At 37.2% G+C, this 15,978-nt stretch overlaps 3 protein-coding genes across 4 annotated transcripts in view; 1 reads left to right on the forward strand and 2 right to left on the reverse strand.

Annotated features, from left to right (window-relative positions):
- The window catches only part of LOC128528902 (low-density lipoprotein receptor-related protein 8-like), a 45,090-nt gene extending 44,790 nt beyond the window's left edge, over window positions 1-300 (reverse strand). For both annotated transcript variants that reach the window (XM_053502097.1, XM_053502090.1), the window contains exon 1: window positions 199-300. In XM_053502097.1, coding sequence (XP_053358072.1) covers window positions 199-265 — 67 coding nt within the window. In that variant the 5' untranslated portion in view covers window positions 266-300. The remainder of the gene's footprint in view (window positions 1-198) is intronic.
- A 4,398-nt stretch (window positions 301-4,698) lies between these two features.
- Window positions 4,699-8,148, forward strand: LOC128521891 (doublesex- and mab-3-related transcription factor A1-like). The gene is made up of 3 exons (XM_053495569.1): window positions 4,699-5,115; window positions 7,818-7,996; window positions 8,143-8,148. The coding sequence occupies exons 1-3, from the start codon at window positions 4,851-4,853 to the stop codon at window positions 8,146-8,148; spliced, it is 450 nt and encodes a 149-aa protein (XP_053351544.1). The 5' UTR covers window positions 4,699-4,850.
- Window positions 8,149-9,682: 1,534 nt separating this feature from the next.
- Window positions 9,683-15,764, reverse strand: ebna1bp2 (EBNA1 binding protein 2). Its single transcript, XM_053498093.1, has 9 exons — window positions 15,571-15,764; window positions 13,663-13,746; window positions 13,395-13,576; window positions 12,993-13,116; window positions 12,804-12,893; window positions 12,566-12,641; window positions 12,388-12,484; window positions 11,656-11,821; window positions 9,683-10,700 (listed from the first exon to the last, which is right to left on the reverse strand). The coding sequence occupies exons 1-9, from the start codon at window positions 15,643-15,645 to the stop codon at window positions 10,653-10,655; spliced, it is 942 nt and encodes a 313-aa protein (XP_053354068.1). The 5' UTR covers window positions 15,646-15,764; the 3' UTR covers window positions 9,683-10,652.
- Between the last annotated feature and the right edge of the window lie 214 nt (window positions 15,765-15,978).

Here is a 15,978-nt window from a genome sequence, read left to right on the forward strand (position 1 = left end):
CACAGAGACACACAGAGACACAGAGAGACACACACACACACACACACACACAGAGAGACACACGGGACACCATCATCATCATCATCATCATCACTAGCGGAATGTCCGTTATCCCGGTATAATCCCCCCCCCCCTCTGTTTGATGAATAAATCCCCTCTCCTGTCCATCCTGCCCGTCGTGTTGCCATGGAGACGCACCTTCCCCCGGGTGAGGCCGGATGGTGATCAGGTGCAGGAGGATGACTCGTCCTAACAGGGTCCACATCGCGTGCGCGCGGCTTCCAGTCCACCAGACAAAGGGAGAGACCCGGGGTACAGCGGACCGTCTCTCTCTCTCTCTCTCTCTCTCTTAATGTCAACCAGTGACGAGTACACGAGTGGGCGTGGCTTCTACAAACACACCACCCCCGCCACGGATTGCCCCCCCCCTCTCCCCTCCCCCCCTATAATATATAAATATTGCAACATGATTTTACATCTTTATTCTGATCAAACACATAACGACGAGCCCCAGTCACGTGACATTAATATGACGCATTGATTCTGATCTGATCCCTCTGAACTGAACTAATAAATAAATATCAGTGTTTATAATCAGTGCATGTTTATGCAGGCGTTCTGATAAACACTATGTATTGTTTATTTTATAATAAAAAACCTCTTTTTTGGTGTTTCTTTTCGAAATAACTCATATATAAATACAGTGGGTTCAAACAGTGACTTACATAATCATTTAGAAGATTAATTTAGTTTAATTGAAATAATAAATGGTCACAAAAGACATATTATATGACAATTTTTCATTTGTATATATTACAAGTATAATGGTGATATCATATTTTATAATAATAATAATATATGTTTGTTTCTAAATAATATTTGATAGAGATTATACTAGAGGGGCGTCAATCCGTGGCAGGGGGCATTTAACACCAACACCCCAGTCGACCCCCTAACAGCCCTCAAGTGCTGATGATTGGCGGCACCTGGCCACAACTTCCCCCCTAAATCCAGTGGAAGAAGTAAGAGGGTACTTGGTATTGCCCACATGTTTTGTTTTGCTTTTGTTTGGTTTGTTTGTTTATTTGTTTTATTTTGTTAAAAATTAATAATACAAATGGTGAAAATAACATATACGTTGTTTTTTATCTGGGTTTGTACTTGCCGAATACTAAGACCTGCTAATGATTTTTAATAATACTTTTACAAAACAAAAACCTAGAGCTCAAATAATTGAATTAATAATTAATCAAGTACTTAATTAATCCTAAAGGGAAATTGTAATTTTCACACATCCCAGTTAGAGCCAGAGCACAGGGTCAGCCAGGATACACACGCCCCTGGAGCAGGTAGGGTTTAGCTACTTTTTTTACTTTCCGCTGCCGTAAAAGAGCTGGTTCTACATTTTACACATGACTGTACAAACACCAATCAGCCCCAACATACCAATGATATTACAGTACAAGGACAGTACAATGAAAATCAATACAATGAAAGTCCAGCAGGTTCCCCTGTGTCACAGAGAGCGTGTACTGTATTTGCTTCTCTTTGGGTTTGGACCGGACCAGCTGGCGTTTTGTCCCCGCGGGTACGGGTGAGTCCCGGGTGCTCATCATCCTGTCACAAGTTTACTGGGGTATAACTGATAATCATTGTATACAGATCACTCAGGGTGAATCTGGGCTATATTCCCTCCGGTTCCGTCTGTTTTCATCCGAACCCGGACCTTCAAGCTGCACAGATCTGGCTGGAGGAAAAAAAAGTGATTAAAGCTAAAATGAAAACAATAAAATCCGAGCTGTTTTGATTCCAGGCTGAACAGGAGGTTGGAGAGAGCACTGAGCAGCTGAGGGCCTCCCAGCCTGAACATCAAACATCTGGATTTGTTGATCTATCAAGCCTCTGAAGTGTTTATTCCTCCCTCATTCATACTGGTGCACATCACTGCGGTTTAAGGTTTGCTCCGGTGGACAACATTAGCGTTTCCAGGCTCAGCTCATGGGACCATGTGTGATATCTTTTTGTAGGTTGTGGGTTGGGAAATGAAAATGCCGCCCACTCCTTCCTTTTAAATCCACTGTGCAGAGAGTACATCTGTGTGCAAACGTGTGTATGTGTGTGTGTTTTAAAGAAACAATTTAGAAAAATCCTCCACATAAATACATTTAAAATCACTTGACATTCTAATGTGAATTATATAAAATAACATATTGCACTTGGCAAATGTTGCAGATATCATAAAACAATATTAATGATTCGCCAAACAACTGTGTGATTATTAAACAATATCCATAAACCCCACTGCCTTGTTGGTGTAAATGTGATGGTACGGGGCGGGCAAAATGTATTCTGTAACTTTTAGTATTAAATACTACACTATCCCTAATACACTAATCATAAAACATGTTGTAATGTTCATACAATTATGGTTATTTATACATGATATTTAGGGTCACTTCCTGTTTTATATGATGCCACTGTGCTGCCCTTATAAGTGCTTTCAGTAAAAAATACACTACATACTGCCCCAATAACCCTAGCGTGACCCAGACATGAACTGTACTTGTTTTATAATTAGCGCTCATGTGTATAATAAATAGACGAGATGAGGCGCCAGGTGATGGACTTGGCAGAGACACGAGCACTTAATGAAGGATTGAAACGTGTTGGATTCACGTTTTACACGTGCACCTGCAGTCGCACACACACGTCTGAGTCATGCTTTGGTCCTTTTTGACTAAAGATACAGCGTTTGTTTAATATATTCATAAGCAAGTCACATTTTATTTTAGGAATAATTAGTGAAAATGTTCCAGCTGTTATCTGATGGTTTGTACTAAACATTTCCAGAAAACTGTGCAGATTGGATGAGAGAATGCGAAATGGAAAAACTGTCAGAATAAAGCTGTCATGCTTTGTTTTGGGGTTTCTCCTTTTTTTTTTCTAGGCTCTCTTTTTTAGGTGAGGATGTGGTTTTTAGCCGCGCAGATATTATTTTTATTGCTCTCGATGCTTCGGGCCTCACAAACCCACTTCTGTTCATCTCTTCTGCTTTGGGTGTGTTTGGAGATGAAGCGAAACCTAAGTGGTGTTCTGGGAGATCCACAAAATTATACAGATTACAAGGAACAGGAAATAGAGTTTTAAAGACATATTGAATCACGAGATGTCTGAGAGAGGGATGGCATTACCCACCACACGCTTTCATTATACTGTAATTTAGTGCTGTATTAAGTGTGTGTTGTTATTGTAGTATTGCGTCCTGTTACACACTCCAGGCAGCCTCTCGCTGATCCTCATGCTTTAGGAGATAAGAGATATTACTTTTGGTCTTTAACCTGGAGTATCAGAGGTTGGCATCAGAGGTTGGCATCCACTGGAGAAGATCATGAATGAGAAATAATAAATGTATCACACTTTGGCTGCAGATGAAAAATTCACAATATGCTCAGACTAAAATGTCTTTTTCTTTTTTCATTTTGAAAGAATCTTTGTGAATATCGATTTGGATACGGGTTCCACGTGCACGGAAAAACTTGGCACAAGCCGCAAGACAAAGACGTACGATCACCAAAAAGTGTCAGGCCGTCAGCTCTGGGGTCACCAGCTTCCTCCTGTGACTCGCTGAATCTAAATGAAAAACAGAATTGATTATAATTTCGGTTCGTCTGAGAGTTTGGATGCTCTCCAGCCTTTTAACAGGATGTTAATGATAATGCATGGCTTATTCACAAAGACCGCAGAAGAAATGCTGATAGCTTACAAGTTGTTGAAAATCTTAACTGAAAAATTAACTGAAAGTTTCTGAAAACGTCCTGAACAGTCTGCCCAAGTGACCACCATAGCTTTTCTATTGGATTATACATCCTTTTTGTATAAATAATTATAGATTGACAAAAAACATATATCTTTAATAAGTTTTATTTTTAATGTGTCTATATTGTATCCTGCAAGTTTTCTGCACCCAAGGTTAAGTGACATAAGTGTGCATGTCGCTATCTCACTGTACAAGATATGTTCAAGTCAAACCGGCACTTGTAATGAAACTTAAAGTGATTGACATTTACAGCACATTGACTTCAGCACAGTGCGGTGATGAGACGCTTAGCTGCAGGAAAACATTAGAGCGGTACGAATCTTTTAAAGAAGTGTGTTTGCCTGCGAGAGAGGGGGCTCAGAGTCGCTCCCATAAACATTCAGCGGGTGAAACGCCTAACCCTTAAAATCAACATTGCTGACTTGCAGAAGTCGGGAACTGCACTCACAATTGTTCACCAGCACCACAAGACATTTCCACAGGGAGTTCCTGGGAGGCCGGGATTCAGATGTGAAAACCTTCTACCCTGATGGTGTCTGAGCACTAGTGAGACACTGGGGTTTAGTTCCACTGGGACTGCGTCAGAGCAGCAGGGGACTAGAACTGTGTTCTGTTGTTCTGTACAATCAAAAGTCCCGGTTTGACTTGAATGCCATTTGTAGATAACAGAAATAGGTCTATTGTGTATTATGGGATGTATTGAGAGAGAGAGAGAGAGAGAGAGAGAGAGAGAATTATGAAAAAAAAAGATCTTTTAATATAAGATAATATAAGATATTTAATTTCAGAGCTAAAGCACAGAGGGGTGAGTTATGAGATTTTGGATGAAAAGCCCCCCTCAGACACACACACACACACACACACACCTGGCCTGTAACAGCAGTATGGGAAGGTCAGCGCTGACTCGATCCCACGCGCAAAAAACCCCCCCAAAACGATACAATGTTCAGTGTGACGTCACGTCTCATGTCGCCTGACTGTGTGATTGACAGGTCGCTTAGACAATAACTGTGTTTTATCAGTTGGTTAAAAAATGGAGCACGTGCGCAGCCGCAGGAGCCCGAAGTGCGCGCGCTGCCGCAACCACGGCTTCTCGGTGCCGCTGCGGGGTCACGCGGGCCGCTGCCGGTTCGCGCGCTGCGACTGCTGGAAGTGCGCGCTCATCACCGAGCGCACGCGGATCACGGCGAGGCAGCGCGAGGCAGGCGCCGCCGGAAGCGGTGTGACGGAACCGGACGGGGAGGAGGACAAGACGTACACCGAGCTCCAGCAGAACCCGGAGACCGCGGGACTGAGAGGTGACGTCATCACGGCCAAACCCACCGCTAATCATGTGATCTTTAATCCGGTTCAGTTTAACGGGAGAAAAACGGTGAAACGGTATATAACGCGCGTGTCATAAACAGAGCGAGACCATGAGGGACTAATTACTGATGGACATTAAATCATAAAGTATAAAGTATATTATTAATAAATATATTAATAACTTATATAAATTAACCAATACTATTTTATATTATTATAATATTATACAATTAATGCATTTATAATTTTATATATAATAATAATTATTAATATTATAATTGATATAAAAATAATTAGTCCTATTGTTTCTTTAACACACTGTACATGTAGTCATTTTATCTATAAAAAACAATCAGCATAAACTTTTATTAAACCAGGAGTTTGTGTTTTCCTGGACATTTGGAATATATTTAAAGTATTAAGTGTTAAAAAGTCTATTAAAAAGTATTTACATTAAAAAAAAACATATTTTTCATAAAGTTGTGTTGGTTCGAGTTTACGCTCTTATTTGATTCCTAAACTTTTCCTGACTTAATAAAACACATTTAATTAACTTTATCTCAACCAAAGTTTTTTTTTGTGTGTGTTAAATCATGGGTTAATTTTTAACAATTAAACAGAGCAGCTTCTTAAAAAAATAAGCAAATGTAATATTAATTAAGTTTTAAATTTTTATCCATTTAAACATTTTTACATTTAATATTACATTTTACTTGTATTTTTTATTCAATTTGCTAAATAGTTTGATCTCACATTAGTTAAATAAATAATTTGTAATCAGCAATATTTTGTGAAATACAGCCATCCTTATTTTTTGGAGTTTTAGCAGCAGTGTCAGAAATGAAAGAAGTAAAATAAATTAATTTACTTGCAAATTATATTTAATTAATTAAAATAGGCAGTTATTGAGTGTGTGTGTTGTTTGAAAAAAAATCTAACTTTATTATTTAAATTATAAACCTGTTATTAATATCTGGGCTAGAGCCTGCGGGTTAAAGTAAATAAAGTAATAATAATAATAATAATCCCCCCGCGCCCCCAAAAAAGACTAAACATAATAATAATAATAATAATTTTTAAAGTTATATACACAGCAGTACTAGTAAAGTAGTAAAAATACTGCAGACTTAAAACACATACAATTACAAACCTAAAATAAACCAGGTTAAAAAAATTATTTGTGTAATGTCAGCTTATATCACTTAAGGATTAAATTTTTTTTTTAAATAAAAATAATTATAATATATATTATATAATAATAAGTACAATTAATGTTAAAAATGATTCCTTAAAAATATAGTTTTGTGATCTTAAAATAATGAGAGGAATAAAGTTGTATACAGGTATAAATATATAGTGACACACATTTTTGCCAGTTTTACAAGCAGCTTCGGACTTTTAATTGCAAAATATTATTTAAATAGTAAAAATGATTTTAAATAGTTTATTAACAAATACATACCTTACAATACTACAAAAGATGAAAAGCGTGACTGACTTCTTTATTTCAGTGATTAATTAAGTGATTTTTTTTATTTAAGCAGGGCAGCTTTTCAGCATATTTAAAATAAAATTAGAAAACAAAATTTTACTGTATTAATGTAATAAATTTACAACAAAGTTTAGTTAAATGTGTTTCCTATTTAATTTTAATTGATAATTACATCTATTTCACATAAATGTTCACAAATAGACTCTGTTTAAGTAAATACACTTCTTTAATCACAAATCACAAAGTGGCCACAAATTGTCTAATAATAATTATAGTATATACTGTATTATAACATATATAATATATATTAAGTTCTAATTTCTAACCCAAAATCATTCAGAGATTTAATACCTCAAATAAAGCAGGAGTTAAATCATCAAAGAGACTATAAATAACTGTAGATATATTCATGTCATCTTTAAAAAATGAGAGAAATGTAGTTCACACTTTTATACACTTATCTCCCAAAGTATTTAGGATAATGTATAAGTGTTAAAGTGTCCATTAAAAAAGTATTTACATAAAAAAAAAAAATGCATAAAAATGTTAAATAGACAGTATTTAAGGAACATTTATTGAAATTAAAAGTCATAAATAGTTTGAGTAGATTTTTTTTTAAATTAGTGTCAATTTAGTTATTAAAATGCACAATGAAAGATTTGATACCACTGAAATTAATTGTTAAAAACAGAAAGGCAGGTGATATCATATAGGACTGAGCATTAACATAAAAGCGATAAAAATAGAATAGAATAAAAAGGTTTAGATTGGGATATTTACCTCATTTATAAAATGTATAGGATTATTTATTAATATATAAAACAAATTAGTGTCTTTTTTAGTAAATACTTTTAAAATGCACTTGTGAATATACAGTATAAAATAAACTGATCCTAAAAAGATGCTGTAAAACTACTTTAAAAGTATTGGCACCATTTTAATGTAGGAATTTTATACTATGAGGATAATTTAAGGTTAAAAATGATTTGTTCCTGATGTTGTTGTTTGAGTCGAATCTCGTGAAGTGTTTATGATGGGTGCCAATAATTCTATAGGGTACTTTGGGTTCGCCGGTGCTAAGTACTTTAGCATTACACATCTAAACTGGATGCTAATCTGTATATAATGATAACGTGTGTGTATTAGTGAGCTGAGGTTTGGTTCTGTCCCTAACACCATGAGAATCCCTGTATTATTTTCCAGAGCAGCCCAGAGTGCCGTGGGAGTGTTTCATGCCACACACACCCCTGAGCGCTGTTCACTTGGGCGACCTGCCCCTGGCGATGCCCTTCCCCCTGCACGGGCACTACGGCGACGCCCTCAGATTCGGACCTGTCACGTTCCCCCACGTTCCCCCGGCGGCACTGGTGGAACACAGACAGGTGAGAGTACATTATTACACATTATACATTATTACACATTATACATTATTACACATACATTATTACACATTATACATTATTACACATACATTATTCAAAAGTATTAAAGGATTTTATCAGTTTATATTCACATGTGACGTCACCAGGTCTGAGGAACGAGTGAGTCCCTGTTGGCACGCGTGTGTGTGTGCGTGTGTGTGTGTGTGTTATAGTAGTCGTATAAATTAGAAGTAGAGCGTCTGTGATGATGAGAAAATAAAACAACAAAAGTTCAAATATTTTAACTAAATTATAATCATGAATCAATGAATTAATTAAATGTTAAAAGTCTTTCACTCTGTATAAATGTGGGTAGGAATATATATTATTATTATTATTATTATTATTATTATGATGATGTTTTTTTGTAGGAAGCTCCATGTTTCTTTTACGTGCCGTACCTCCCTCATCCACACCCTGATCTCCACCCGCCAGCCGTCTGGGAGCCAGACGACGGAGTCCTCGTGTCTCCTCTACCAGACGGACCTGACTCGGGTACGAGTGATCAGACAAAATGTCCAAAACATTCTGAGGCGACAGCGAGGTGAAGACGAGGCTATTTTAATAACCTGATGTTTGTTATTATTTACAGCTTTTACACTTTAAATTTCCAAAAGCAGTAATAAATCTATATACTGTTAGTGCTAAATAATAAATATAACAGCTTTGATGATGCTACAATATTCAGCACTTTGAACTGTAGCTTTACTAGTTTTTTTTCTCTAATAATAACACAGCCTTGGTCTAAATTGGTTTTTATTCTTTTCCTCCCAACTCAGGCAGCCGCCGGCGATCATCCACACCACCAGGGGGCGCTTTACAATCAACTCAGGAATAAAACCTGACAGTTGGAGGTCTCTCTCAATGCTGCGTCTTTCCTAAGTTAAAAATCCAGGTTCAGGTTTTTACACCCGGATCATTGTTGAATGTTCTGTGTTCAATACTTTCTGTCGTTTCTACATTAATGTTTCGAGCCGAAGCTTCAGTTACCTGACGAGCGTCTGGTGCTGATGATCAAAGAGGATTTACTGTGTTTACTTTGTAGTTCTGTAAACAGTTATGTACGGTTTCTCTTCTCCAGTGTATTTCATCCTCGAGTGTTCTCACAGACATCTTTACGTTATTTTCTCTACAACACGGAGCCGATTAAGCACTTTACTTCAGATAAACAGGAATGATGTACGGGAATATTCACAATTATTGATGTTAATTGATAGAATACAGCCGTTAAAAACTTATTAAAAGGCCTTAAATGCGACTCTACTGATATCAATACTTATTGCGTATTATAATAATGTTTTTTTTTTTATTCTCAGAAAATTCCTGAACAAGAAGTCTGGTTCTGATATTGAATATTTAACGCGTCTCTATAAACAAATCTATGGCAGTCTGTAGACGCTCAATATACTGATATTGTACTCGTGGGGTGCAAATAATTTAAAAATTAGTTAATTTAATCAGTGCATTCCAACTCCCTAAAAAAGTTAACTTTTTTAAATGAAGAGTGCCAATAATTTTGGATTGAAATGAGACACAAAATGTACAGAATTAAAACAAGTCGCTGCACTTTATCTTTTTGCCCACAAGGTGTCACTAATGTGCTCTATTCAGTGAGTCAAGTATGAATTGTTTTTTTTTTCTTTCTAGTTTTATTTTTTTTAACAGGAGAAAGATTGCAAAGTTTTCACTGTTTATGTTACAGATAATTAATGAAAATAAGACTAATTTAAATTTAATAAAAAAATCTTAAAATCCATACTACCCAGGTCAAAGTCTTATAATGTGATTTCCAAGAAACAGAAAAAGCATTTTTGCGTAAACGTGTGGATGAAATTCTACAAATATTTACAACTATGGGGGAAAAAAAGGGAAAATTATGAAGGCTTGTGTGTGTGTAAGGCTGCTCTTTAGATTCACTAAGAGTCGACTCTCGTACTGTATATATGGCATGTTTCTTTTGTTAATTATTAAGTAAAGCATGATAAAACATCTCAGGAAAGAAATAATAACTGATAATAAAATTGGCCTTTTTTCCCCTAAAAACTAGCGTTTCACTTGGCAGCCCAAAGGAGTCGACACTTAGTGAGCCGAGTCACATGATCGGACCGAGGAAGTAAAACACGTTATTTCATTCACTTTTAAAAAAATTTAATTCCAAGTTATATTTTATGTCTTGTGTGTGTGCGTGTGTGTATATGTATTGATGGCCATCAAAGAAACACACACACACACTCAGTAAGTCCTTGGTTCCAATTCATCATCCGGCCGCCAGGTTTGTGTAAAAGTCCCTGTAAATCCACAACAACTTTGGCACTTGTGTGACAAATGTACAGACGAGTACAGACGTCCTGGATATAAAAAAAATAAAAAACATATCCAGCACATCATTCACAAACCAGGAAGTAATGAAAATTATTATAAAATCCAAAGGCTTTTTTTTTTTTTTTAAGTGAGACTCATGAGTACGTCCCTCTTCAGAAACAGCACACCCCAGCTTTCTCCGAGTGTGTGTGTGTTTGGAGCAGCTTGTGCCATGACAGAGGTCCACTGAAGATCAGGGAAGCGTCGTCAGATCTCCTCCACATTAAAGATGTTAATCACGGTCACGCCTCACGTCTCACTTCCGCTGCTTCATCTTCCGGCGCGCTTCTTTCCCCGGCCGCTTCTGTCGACAGATTAGAGGAAAATCATCACACTGACAAAACGAACGTGCAATTAGTCAGGACTGACGATTAACATGATCCGATCTGTATTGCGATTCTGTAAGTATCACAATTTTATACATTCTCATCTGATATATCATCTAGATATTCTGAGATTTCATTACAATTCCAAACAAACATGGCAAATAAAGTTTAGAGCACCATCTGTAGGATAATAATGGAACTGCAACATTTTATCCCCCTTAAAAGCAAAGATGTGTGTATACGAGTTAGTGTGTATTAATGTGTAATTAAATATTTGTGTGTTTGTAAATATTTAAAATTCATATATCTTTGCGTTCGAGGAGATAAAATGTTGCAAACGCAATAAATCTTTTTCTGATTCCTGTAAAGTATATACAGGAAGGTATACCCTCTAGTGGTAGAAGAATGTAACTGCAGGTAAACTGCTCTTACTCTGCCCACTGATTAACAGAACAGTGTAATGACCGACTCTGATGTGCACAAGGCACACACACACACACACACACACACACACACACACAGAAGTAAAGAAGGTTTTATAAACAGAACTGCGGCTACAGATTTTAAACACTGAATAAAGACATTTTTGTTTTACTGTAATTTATGCAGTTTTAATTTCTACTTCAAGATTCTTGATTGTCGCCTGATCGTCCACCAACAGCAGAAACACAGAGCAAAGTCAAGATTAGATAAAAAAAATTAATCAATCAGCTAAAAATTAATACACCTGTAAGAGAGAGTGTAAAAATTAGTTTGAGAGAGAAAGTGTGTGTGTGTGTGTGTGTGTGTGAGAGATAGAGAGTGTTAACCCCCCCCCCCCCCAAAAAAAATGAAAGCAAGTCCGACCCCAGGATTCTTTATAATAAAATAATAGAAGAGATTTTACTATTGAACATTAAGAGTTAAACGTTAGCGGTGAGGATCTGTACTTACGTTCTTGTTTCCTCCTTTGCTGAACTTCTTGCCCACTTTGCCGTGAGCGACTTTGCCGCGGAATCCCGACACGTCGTCGTAGCTCTCCTTCGTGTTCCACTTGGAGCCTTTCTTTTTGCCGCCGAACCCAAACTTCGAGTCCTTGTACTTCCTCTTCGCATTAGCACTAGAAACAGAGAGCGCAGGAGTTTCTCGTTTAGTCACAAAATAAAACGTGAAAGGTTTTTTTCTCTTTTCAAAAATGAGTCAAAAACGAGATAAAGACAAAAACAAATGTACGCGCTTTCCTGTGTTAGCTCCGCCTACTTCAAAAGAACCGCCTCTAAAACGTTGTTACGTTCCAGCAGGAATGAGCTGCGATGTGAATCATTTAACACTTTAACACGCAGGTATAGATTAGCGTTAGATACTTAGATTAGTTCTAACAAATAAACAAACTAAACCTTGATTAGCTGTTTTATTTTATCTCCAGTGTGAAACTAAACACAGCTGATGACACAAATATTTCATTATGATTCACCTCTATGACTGATGATGTTATCAAAAGCTGAGTGCTGGGGTTAAAGAGCGTGATAAAAAAAAAGAAAAACGCTAAGAAAACAGCTAAATAACGTCTAGGAAAATAAATCATGTTTAAAATCAAACACGTCATTTTAACATCATATCAATCTAAACAAAAATATCATATGATATCATTGAGAAATCGACGCGGCCGTGTGCCGTGTTTCTCACCGTTTCTTGTTGATGTGTGGTTTGGATGGTGCTGCTGCTGCTGCTCCTTTCTTCCCCTCATCGTCTCCTTCCAGGAAGTCCAGTTTGTCAGTCATACCTGTCACACATCAACACTCCGTTACCATGAGGACAGCACAAAAAAAGGAGGGGAAAAAAAACAGTGGAAGAGAGACGAAACCTTTCTGATATTTCTTCACCGCCGCCATCATGGACTTCTTGTCCTTCTGCCTCTTCTGTAGAACCTGCACCTGGACCTGGAGAGGAACACGAAACATCATGACATCGCGTGAACAACATCGTCATCTAACAAAATCACATGTTAAAGTGCTAAACAAACACACAAAGTAAAAGAATTTACAAAGGATTAGAAATAAATGAATAAATAAATAGATTTTGGTGTTGAGGTAAGGGATCACCTTCTTGCCGAACTTCCTCTGTTCTCTCAGCTTCTTGGCTTTCTCGGATTTCTCCATCGCCAGCTGCTTCTGGATCAGCTTCTTCCTGATCTACACACACACAAAGCAGAAATGAATTCGCTATAACTTCGAAAAACAGCACATAACAGATTTTTATATTTCTTAATTCTTAAACAAACACACACACACCTTCTGCATGTGCTGATCTGATTTGGCCATCTCTGCAAAGTAATCGTCCGGCCGTTTAGTAAAAATCTGTGACTTCTGTAATTTGGGCAGCGCCTCGAGAACCGCGGCCTGGGCCTGTCGATAACTACAGCACGACAATACACACAAAGTGTTAGAGAGAGTCTTAATTAAATTAACTTAATTTATTTTAGCATATTTAGATTTTTATTTACTTATCTTATTTACTTTGTTTACTTACATCATCTCACTCTTATTAAAAATATTTTATATAATTTCTTTTTTTTTTTTTATACTTTTTTAAAAAGTTTTGTTTACTTCTTACATCACAGGTCACTGAACGGGATTTGTTTTAGACGTGTATGTTTTTATATTGTCCAATCAACCTCCGGTTCAGACACTTACAAGTACATCTCCCTCTGAAAGTCGTCGTCTGCCCTGACCCCGTCTCCGCCCGGCCCCGCCCCCGGCCCCGCCCTCCCCTCCACTTTAGCCACGATGTCGTCGGCGGGCGGCGTGGTGAGGTCGAGTCGCTCCACCCAGGCCAGACTCCTCTTAAACTCCGCCAGGCATTTCTTCAGACCCTCCTGGTGACACGAGAACAAAACCTTCGTCATAATTAAAGCTCTGATTTATTACACTTCACCTCACAGAGACACCGTCACACACTCACCACGTTGTTCACAGCTTTCTTAGGTTCTTCTAAAGGGACGTTCATGCCGGGTTTGAGGAGTCCCTGGGAGAAGGCTTCTTGAAGCTTAGAGATAAAACAAAAATAAAACAATAAGAGAAATTTTAAATGCTTTTAGGCATTAATCAGTTAATGTGTACAATATTAACACCTCTGGAACACGTCCTGACCTGCGGAAAATTGTTTCGGATTGTGATATAACCAGAGCCGAGTCTCGAACAGCCGAGTCTAGACCTGAGTAACTGATCAACCCCAGATCATAACACTGTCTCCAGAGGCTTGTACAGTGAACACTATGCATGATGGGAGCATCGCTTCATGTCCTTCCCTTCTCACCCTGACACGCCCATCACTCTGGAATAGGGTCAGTCTGGACTCATCAGGTCACATGACCTTTCTCCATTTTTAAGTCCAGTCTTTATGATCCCTAACAAACTGAAGCCTTTTATCTGATGAGTCTCAGTAACATGTGGTTCTCATGGACACACTGCTGTTTAGTCCCGATCCTGTAAGTTCTCTTCACATTGTGTGTGTGTGTGAGTGTGTGTGTGTGTTTGTATGGAAATGCTCTCACTTTCAGTACTAAACATAGCTCTAATTTTTATTAGGGAGGGGAATCATCAGTCACGTTCAGATATGATATTGTGTTTTGATTATAAACTGCAATTTTATAAATATTGATTCGATATTACACCTCCCCAATCGATTTTATGACAATTTTATGCCGTTTAAAAAAAGTTTAATGAGTAAGTTAACAAACAGACTTCAAATACAAGAGTTTAATATTTAACTTCAGATTAAATTAAACTCAAAGCTACATTGTTACTGAGCCGTGCGTATCTCTGTTATCCCTCATCATTATTATTTCTAAACAAACCTATCGAATAATTTACTCCTACCACACCAGATGAGAATGTGCGAATAGTTCAGAGAGCGCCACTTGTAGGATTATACAGATATGACAAAGTTTTGCCAACTTAAACAGAAAAGGATTTGAGTCAGTGCAGCGATCCTCGAATCAAACACAAAAGAATTGCTATTCATAATCTATTTTTTTTCACATTTCTAATTTCTACTGTTGATTTTTCACCAGATGATTAAGTGACAGTTGATTGTTTCCCTGGACAATGTTAACAGTTCAGCTCTCTCCTTCACACACTTCCAGAGTGTGATCACGTGTCCCGGGTCCAGTTCATTCAAACCCGCCAAGTCCATTAATTCGACTCTTCTGAAATGGTGACTTTTTTTTTGGCCTGTGTGTGTGTGTGTGTGTATCTGTAAACATCACACATGAATAGGTCCATTAATGTGATTAGTCACGGGGTGTAAAAGTGCACGCACACACACACACACCTGGACCATGTGTTAATTTCTGTCTGTTTATCAAAACATCTCAAATATATTATGCGCTAATAAACCAGATTAAAGATGTTAACATATTAAATAGATTTCTTGGTATTAAGTTTCTCCTTAATCAGAATAAAACTATTAAAGTTAATATGATATAAACATATGGGGGGGGGGGGGGGGTTATATTATATTATATTAATGTTTACAACTAAACATGTATAATAAGTAGCAAAAACAAGTGATGAAGATATAAAAACTAATTCCCAGAGATAGTTTTACTGTGAAATTTATACAAATAAATAAATAAATACAAAATTTAAGTCATGCTGTATTGGAGACCCACTCTAACACACTATAATACAATATAATATAATATAATATAATAATAACAGCACAAAGTGCGGGTTTTAACTATAATATAATAAATAATGTAATATAATGATTATATTTAAAATATAATCTCTAACCTGAGCTAACTTCCCCCCTTTATTAGCATAAAGCTAACAGAACCACCCCTCAAAAACAGCTAAAAACTCCCACCTCTCCGTCTGAGAGCTCACAGTCCTCCTCCTCAGAGTCGGCTCCCAGCTGGAAATCATCTTCTGAGTCCGACATCTTTAATAAACAGCGAAATAAAGGATGATTAAGACTGTTATTAAGACTGTTTTAAGGGTCTCACGTGCGTTTCCCAGTCGTGGCTTGATGAACGCATGTGTGCTCGCGCGAAAACAGTCCGGGTAGCGCAGTGACTCCGTCGAACAAACGTTCCGGCCAGTTCCGTGTCTCTCTCTCACTCACTCACACACACACACACACAAATTATTATAATTATTATTATTATTATTAGTAGTAGTAGTATTAGTAGTAGTAGTACTTAAATTATCGGTTAAAACCTGTAATAAAGTAATAAACTATTAAACTTTTCCACATGTGTTTTTAAGAAAAAGC

Source organism: Clarias gariepinus, chromosome 1 (assembly GCF_024256425.1).
Source record: "Clarias gariepinus isolate MV-2021 ecotype Netherlands chromosome 1, CGAR_prim_01v2, whole genome shotgun sequence".
Taxonomy (NCBI): Eukaryota; Metazoa; Chordata; class Actinopteri; order Siluriformes; family Clariidae; genus Clarias; species Clarias gariepinus.

Bases quoted from the DNA above. Each gene is read 5' to 3' on its own strand.
- LOC128521891 (XM_053495569.1), top strand. From the start codon at position 4,851: ATGGAGCACGTGCGCAGCCGCAGGAGCCCGAAGTGCGCGCGCTGCCGC. The intron at 5,116-7,817 runs GTGACGTCATCA...ATTATTTTCCAG, and splicing joins GGAGACCGCGGGACTGAGAG to AGCAGCCCAGAGTGCCGTGG.
- ebna1bp2 (XM_053498093.1), bottom strand. From the start codon at position 15,645: ATGTCGGACTCAGAAGATGATTTCCAGCTGGGAGCCGACTCTGAGGAG. The intron at 12,894-12,992 runs GTGTGTGTGTGT...GTGTGTGTGTAG, and splicing joins CAGATCAGCACATGCAGAAG to ATCAGGAAGAAGCTGATCCA. The intron at 12,485-12,565 runs GTTTCGTCTCTC...GATGTGTGACAG, and splicing joins GGTGAAGAAATATCAGAAAG to GTATGACTGACAAACTGGAC.